This window comes from Arachis stenosperma, chromosome 5 (assembly GCF_014773155.1).
Source record: "Arachis stenosperma cultivar V10309 chromosome 5, arast.V10309.gnm1.PFL2, whole genome shotgun sequence".
Taxonomy (NCBI): domain Eukaryota; kingdom Viridiplantae; phylum Streptophyta; class Magnoliopsida; order Fabales; family Fabaceae; genus Arachis; species Arachis stenosperma.
In genome coordinates, this window is record NC_080381.1 from 115682490 (window position 1) to 115689153 (window position 6664).

The 6664-nt window shown below is 34.6% G+C and overlaps 2 protein-coding genes across 2 annotated transcripts; one reads left to right on the plus strand and one right to left on the minus strand.

Moving 5' to 3' along the window:
• The first annotated feature begins 620 nt into the window (after positions 1 to 620).
• Positions 621 to 1544, plus strand: LOC130979306 (kunitz-type elastase inhibitor BrEI-like). Its single transcript, XM_057902716.1, has one exon. The coding sequence runs from the start codon at positions 669 to 671 to the stop codon at positions 1299 to 1301; it is 633 nt and encodes a 210-aa protein (XP_057758699.1). The 5' UTR covers positions 621 to 668; the 3' UTR covers positions 1302 to 1544.
• A 1057-nt stretch (positions 1545 to 2601) lies between these two features.
• On the minus strand, positions 2602 to 6356 carry LOC130979305 (cyanogenic beta-glucosidase-like). The gene is made up of 13 exons (XM_057902715.1): positions 6175 to 6356; positions 6035 to 6104; positions 5587 to 5645; positions 5410 to 5485; positions 5220 to 5297; positions 5013 to 5100; positions 4679 to 4934; positions 4451 to 4566; positions 3878 to 4095; positions 3616 to 3647; positions 3418 to 3520; positions 3201 to 3309; positions 2602 to 3071 (listed from the first exon to the last, which is right to left on the minus strand). Exons 1-13 carry the CDS (start codon positions 6343 to 6345, stop codon positions 2876 to 2878), a joined length of 1572 nt encoding a protein of 523 aa, XP_057758698.1. The 5' UTR covers positions 6346 to 6356; the 3' UTR covers positions 2602 to 2875.
• Between the last annotated feature and the right edge of the window lie 308 nt (positions 6357 to 6664).

Sequence of the window (6664 nt, forward strand, 5' to 3'; positions counted from 1 at the left end):
TACTTTTTTTAAAAATGTAAAAAAAATTTAAACGAATCACCCATTTAGCCTGTGGTCTAACCTGTTTAACCCGTCATTTTTTTCGAGTTAATCGGATTTAGCCCGTTTAACCCGAAATTTAAATGGACTTAATTTTAGAAACAAAATCCGCCCATTTAAATAGATAAATGGACTGGCCCGATGGGTTTAGCCCATTTTGACGCGAAAACCAAAACAAAAATTGTAAAATCAATATAATTCATATTTATCGGAAATAAAAAACATATTTAAAGCAATATATGTACAGACTACAGAGAACTTCACCATTTCTCTTTAATATGGTTTCTGAATAAAATGAAACATACAATAACATGCGTTCCACGACCCCTTTAATTTTTTGTTTTAAAAAATAACAAAGCGTGCAGCTCATGGCAATTTTTTTATATAAACAAGAAACAAGTAATACAGTGTTCTTCTATTAGACTATTATCACCTACCTTCATCAATATCAAATAAAAACAATAAATTATGTTTAACTTTAAACTAATAAACTCGTGCTACAACCACCATAATCCTCGAATAAACACGTGCACAAAAATGTTGCTTGAAGTATCCTTGATTCAGCACTATAAATCGGAAAACGTCATAGAGACATAAAACATCATAACCCTCATCAGTTCAAGAAAACAATGAAGGTTGCAATGATTCAGTTCCTTTCACTATGCATCTTCCTCTTAATAAACACACAAACTTTGCTAGCAGCAGAGCCAGAACCAGTTGTAGACAAGCAAGGAGAGCCATTGCAGCCAGGAGTAGGTTACTATGTATGGCCACTTTGGGAAGATAATGGTGGCTTAACACTAGGCCACACAAGGAACAAGACATGCCCTCTAGATGTTATCCGTGACCCTTCATTCATAGGCTCACCAGTGACCTTCAGGGCGCCGGGACTCGACTATATCCCTACAGAAACCGATCTAACAATCGATTTTGCCGTGAAGACCACTTGCAATGAGCCTACAATATGGAGACTTTTAAAGGAAGGTTCTGGTTTCTGGTTCTTGAGCACCGGTGGCGATTCTCAGTCACTTGTTAGTAAGTTCAAGATTGAGAGGCTTGCAGGGGACCATGCATATGAGATTTACAGCTTCAAGTTCTGTCCTTCACAGCCTGGTGTTATCTGTGCTCCTGTGGGGACCTTTGTGGATGCTGATGGAACCAAAGTTATGGCCATTGGTGACAACATTGAAACATACTATGTTAGGTTCCAGAAGGTTTTTACTTATGCCCAGGAGAAGAATCCAGCTTTTAGCATTTTGTAAATTGAGGAGTGATAGATATATTCATCTTTTGGGAGAGAATGAGTATATGAATAATTTCTCAAAGTTTGGCAATTAACCCTTTAGTGTGATGAAACATATAATAAGCCAGAAAAACTGCATTGTGTAGTCTGTCTTAGAAAATTTTTCTTTTCTTGGTTCACATGGCATATAAGAAGTCCTTGTGGCTTGTGTTTCTGAATTTACCAACCTTCTACAAGTGAAAGAAAATGATTTTTTCTTCAATGCTATTCTGTTTTTTTCATTATTTGTTTTAATTATCAATTTCTAAGAGTTATACTGAAAAAGTGAATGTAAGGAAAGTGAACAATTCACTCGTTGGATTTAGAAACAGATAGGACATAAAAGAGGGAAGAATTATTGAAAATTAATATGTATAAATATGAGGGGAAAAAAACTTGAATGTTTTACTGATATCTTATACCCAGTCCAGTGTAAAATTTTCCATATAAACAAGAGGAATCATCATCCACTTTTTGATGAACTACACAAACACAACATCCAACAACTTTTGGCAAGCAAGTTTCTTTAAAGTTAGAAGGATGTTGGAAAATCAGAACAAACAAAGATCTTCAACCAGTCAATGAGCAATTCTCTGATTGACATGCACTGCAGAAATGGGAATCAGAGATCTGTTTTCTTGGACTAATCTATGCTGATGGGAAAAGTCATCCTTATGCTGCAGATTTAATTATGGTGATCACAATAAATAAAGCTGTGATGGATATGTACCCAAAATAGACTTAGTCTGAAAGGATAATTGATGACATCTTGAGTAGGGACCTGCTTTCATGGACAACAATGATATCAGGGTATGCCTCCCATTGTGAAGTGAAGGACGCCGTGCTTTCCTTAATTTGGAGGTTTCTTCTCGCAAGTTCGAATCAGTGATTACCCCGAATGTGGTGATACTACTGTCAGTTTTAACTACTTGTAGTTAGGTTGGTACTAGGTAGTTTGTGGTTTAAAGCCAAAGATTGAGCATTATGGATGGCTTGAATCTTTTGACAGAACAGGTTACTTTGAGAAAGCAAAGGGAAAACCTTGATGCTGCTATATGGATCAGAGTTCATTACTGAATGCTAGCTCAGTTCAAGGAAATTTCAGCGCAGCTCGAATAGCAGGAGAGAAGGTAATTGAACTTGAACCAAATGATGTTGTTTTTGTGAAAAATCAAAACTCAAGAAGAAGAAGAAGAAGAAGCAGTATAACATTTGGCATTACAAACCCTGGTTACATTAGTGTTTCTAAATGATAGAAAAGATAAGAGAGAGCAGTAGAGAAAAGGTTTGTGTGTATTCAAATTGTATAGAATGATACAATATAGAAGGGTATTTATAGGTGCTAAGAGAAATGAAATAATAAAGACGTAATATCTTATAATAAATATTCAGATATACTAAATAATATTAATTGATCTAATTGTTCCTAATTGTACTCTAACACTAGATATTTAGCGAAGAGAATAAGCATGATAACCATTGAACCATATTTCTCACAGTAAACATACTTGATACTTATGTAAGACACACATTATAAACGAATTGTTCAAATTCCTAGCGCAAATCACTATATGTAGGTACTTCACGTTGTAGTAAATTCTTAAACCAAATAGCTGACTTTTTTGGAAGTCTTTTCAGACCATTTTCGTAATCTACAAAGTAGATTCCAAACCTCACAGTGTAGCCATGATCCCATTCAAAGTTGTCAATCAATGACCATGCAAAATATCCTTTTACATTCACGCCACCCCTGAAATATTTAAAACCAACAAAATTAGGAATACACCAAACATGTTGACAATTTAGTTAGTAAAAACTAGTTCATTTGATCTGATGGCACTTCCAGTTCCAGATCAAAACTTGATATGACAGCACTTACTTGATTGCAGTTTGAATATATTGTAGATGAATAGAATAGTAATCAATTCTTGTTTTGTCTGCAAGGGCTTCCTCAAGTGCTAGTGTTGGATCATTGAGTTCATCTATGCCTATATAAAATAAATACATTATTTCCCAGAAACATAAGGAAACAAATACTATATTAGAACTAAATGTGTACTGATAAAGGCTCGATGTATTCAATTCACGTATATTACCATTTTCAGTGATGTAGATCAAAGGGTTATTATAATTTGATTTGAAATAGAACAAAAGGTTGCGAATTCCTTCTGGATAAACAGACAACCAATCTGAAGCACCCTGCAAGTGTAGATGTTTTCTTTTCTTCATTAAGCCAGAAAGCTAAGCTAACTGAATTTGAAGAATTGATATGCTGTTGCAAATCCATATATTACCTTTGGACCAATAGGTATTCCATTATACTCATCTGTTGCAATAAAATGCATATTGCATCAATTAACTAGTATAATAAAATATCTTGGATTCAACAAGTGGGAAGTTTTATTTTTCCTTAAAATCAAACGGATTAGAATTAATAAATCTGCTAGAGAGAGCAATAGCATATTGAATTTTAGTATCATTACTCTAAGTTATTATAATCTCTTCATCGTCTATTAAAACCTATCCCATGTTTAATATCTACAAACATGTTCTTACTTGTAAGAGCAACTAGAGAATCCGTGAGAAAGCTAGGCTTCGCTTTACTTAGTTCTGGTGCATCAGCAGCATAGTACGAGGTGTAGTAGTTTAATCCAATAAAATCAAAGGACCCTCTTAAAAGCCATGATTGATATGAAGAGAACTTTGGCAACCTACTTCCCACCAGATACCGCATGGAGCTTGGGTAGTCTCCTTTTGTCATTGGCTCCATAAACCTGCAATTTCATTCTTTGAATCAGTTTTCATGTGACACTGATTTCATATGACAAAATAGGCTACACCAGTATATAATTGAAAGTGAATTTAAATGACGAAAATTCCTGTGCTGTTGCATTACTGTGATTCACTAATTGTATGTCATATTAGTCTTTATTCTCTCCACCTAATTTTGTAGGTCATCTTTATATTCTTTTATTTTGGACCAATATAAGTCCATGTGACATGGAAGTGTGGAACCAACAGATTAGAGAAAGAACGACGACTTATTCTCATTGCAGATAAGAATGTGTCAGTGGCTAGATCCTCTAGTTAAATTTCACCGATGAGTTTATGTTCATAAAGAATTTATACCATCCAAGCATGAAATCAAGGGCTCTCTGTGCAGCAAGTTTATCCAATTCTGTATCATGTAATGGCACCATCCAGTAACAATTCAGCGCTATGCCTATCAAGCCCTTCTGAGATGCCTATGTACACAAAGGAAAATAAGGTTTTGATCCTAATATTACTCTTAATTAGTTCAGGTTGATCCATTCATTTTATATATTGAAATTTTCATATAAAAATATATAACAAAACCTGATACTTAGTCTTGTAGACGTTTACAGCAACTGCATGAGCTAGTAACTGATGGTGTGTCACAATATAGGGTTCAGTGCCTGAATCTCCACCGGTGCAGCTAAGGTTCTGCCAGGCCGAACATCTTCCTGGCGCATAACTTCCTTTTGCGTAGCCATGATTGCTGTAGGACCATGGCTCATTGAATGTAATCCAGTGCTTCACTCTATCACCAAACTCCTTAAAGCAAACCTCAGCATAGTCCTGAAAATCATTCCTACAGTAAAGAGGGAGATTAATGTCAATAAATGTTGACTAATACTTTGTCTATTAGGAATTAAGGGATGTAAATTACACTATCTTAGGGCTTAAAAAGCCACCATATTCATCTTCTAAGGCCTGAGGAAGGTCCCAATGAAAAATTGTGACAAAAGGTTGAATATCTGCATCGAGTTACCAACAAAGAAGACATTAAATTAGCCCCTAAATCAGAGAAACAAAAATATATTACACTAGAAATTAAATATCTAGCTTTGCAACATATCTGATTGATGATGGTTACCTTTGGCTAGCAGCTCATTGATGAGGTTATTATAATAATTTATTCCTTCCTTGTTCACACCTCCACTAAGTCTTCCCTCTGAAATTAGCCAATGGATGATCTCACTTTTAGTAAGATTTGATAACAAATTCTATTGAAATGATCTAACAGCTTGCAAAATTGGAAGTTATTTTAGGGTCATGTTTCTTACTTGGTAGTATTCTGGACCAAGAGATTGAGAATCTATAAGCATCCATGTTCATATCCTTCATGGCCTCAACATCTTCCTGCATAATTAATACTTTCTTCAGAAGAATCACAATTATGCTTGTTTAATATCTCTGTTCTTCAATTATTACACTCTAATAATGTTTGTGTGTTACAGCACCTTATAATGATGATATTCATCAACGGCTACATCTCCGTTACTTCCGTCATATATCTTACCTATCATGTATTAAACATAATTTAGTAATTTATAACTTAGCAAAAGAAAAATGGAATTCATAACACGCCAATTTTAATTGACCTTTTTATATAAATGAAAAATAAAAAAAGAACACTATATTAATTAAATTTGTCCGCAATTTTTGAAAAACAAGTTTCCAAGTTTTGAACTTTTAAAGCAGAAAATGGAACTCATAACCGACACCACTGTTATTTAGTGGTAAACAAGTTACCTCCCTCCCAAGTGGTTCATAATTTGGAGCATATTCTAATAGAACAAAAGTTACAGATTTTCGGGTCAGATTAGTCAAATTACCGTTAATAAGATCCCAAAAGTCCTAAAATCAAGAAAGCTATGGCACAAAGAAATAACTTATAACTTAAAAAACCTGGATATTTATGAGTGAAAGTATCCCATATACTTGGTTCTCTGCCACCTTCATTTGCTGCACCTTCCACCTGAAAATGTGCATAAAAAACAGCTTAATTCATAGTTCATATGAAAAATTCATGATCCGGTATAGAATACCTGGTAAGAAGAAGATGCCGTCCCAAAAATGAAACCGTGTGGGAAAGCTGAACGGTTGAGATATTCAAACTGAGTAGTAATATCGGCGTTGAATATGGCTGCAGCTTGAATGGCCGTTGAAGTAAGAAGCAGTGTAACACATAGGAAATGATGAACGCAGAAGAATGCCATAGTGACTGATTGGTCTGTTTTGACACACGTAGCTTGAGGCCGTTATTATATAAAAGTGAGTGAGACGCACGTGCTCTAATTCCAATCCGCTTGTCAAAAACTCAAAATGACTGACTACTCAACTACTTTTGTTACAGTGTCAGATATTTTAATGTTGATTGAGATAAGGGTCTAATTTGGTGACGTGTCATTTTCAATTTTTTTTTTATGAAAATTCAGGTGAAGTTATATTTGAGAACTATTTGATGAAAATTTAGTCAAATCAGTCAAATTATTTAACAGTTCTCAAGTATCAACTTCAGGTAAAGATAATTTCACC

What these genes read in the sequence shown, in the direction of transcription:
- LOC130979305 (XM_057902715.1), bottom strand. Translation starts at nt 6,345, where the DNA reads ATGGCATTCTTCTGCGTTCATCATTTCCTATGTGTTACACTGCTTCTT. An exon ending in TTTCACTCATAAATATCCAG is followed by an intron (nt 5,646 to 6,034) that starts GTTTTTTAAGTT and finishes AATACATGATAG; the next exon opens with GTAAGATATATGACGGAAGT. An exon ending in TTTTTAAGCCCTAAGATAGT is followed by an intron (nt 4,935 to 5,012) that starts GTAATTTACATC and finishes TCTTTACTGTAG; the next exon opens with GAATGATTTTCAGGACTATG.
- LOC130979306 (XM_057902716.1), top strand. Translation starts at nt 669, where the DNA reads ATGAAGGTTGCAATGATTCAGTTCCTTTCACTATGCATCTTCCTCTTA.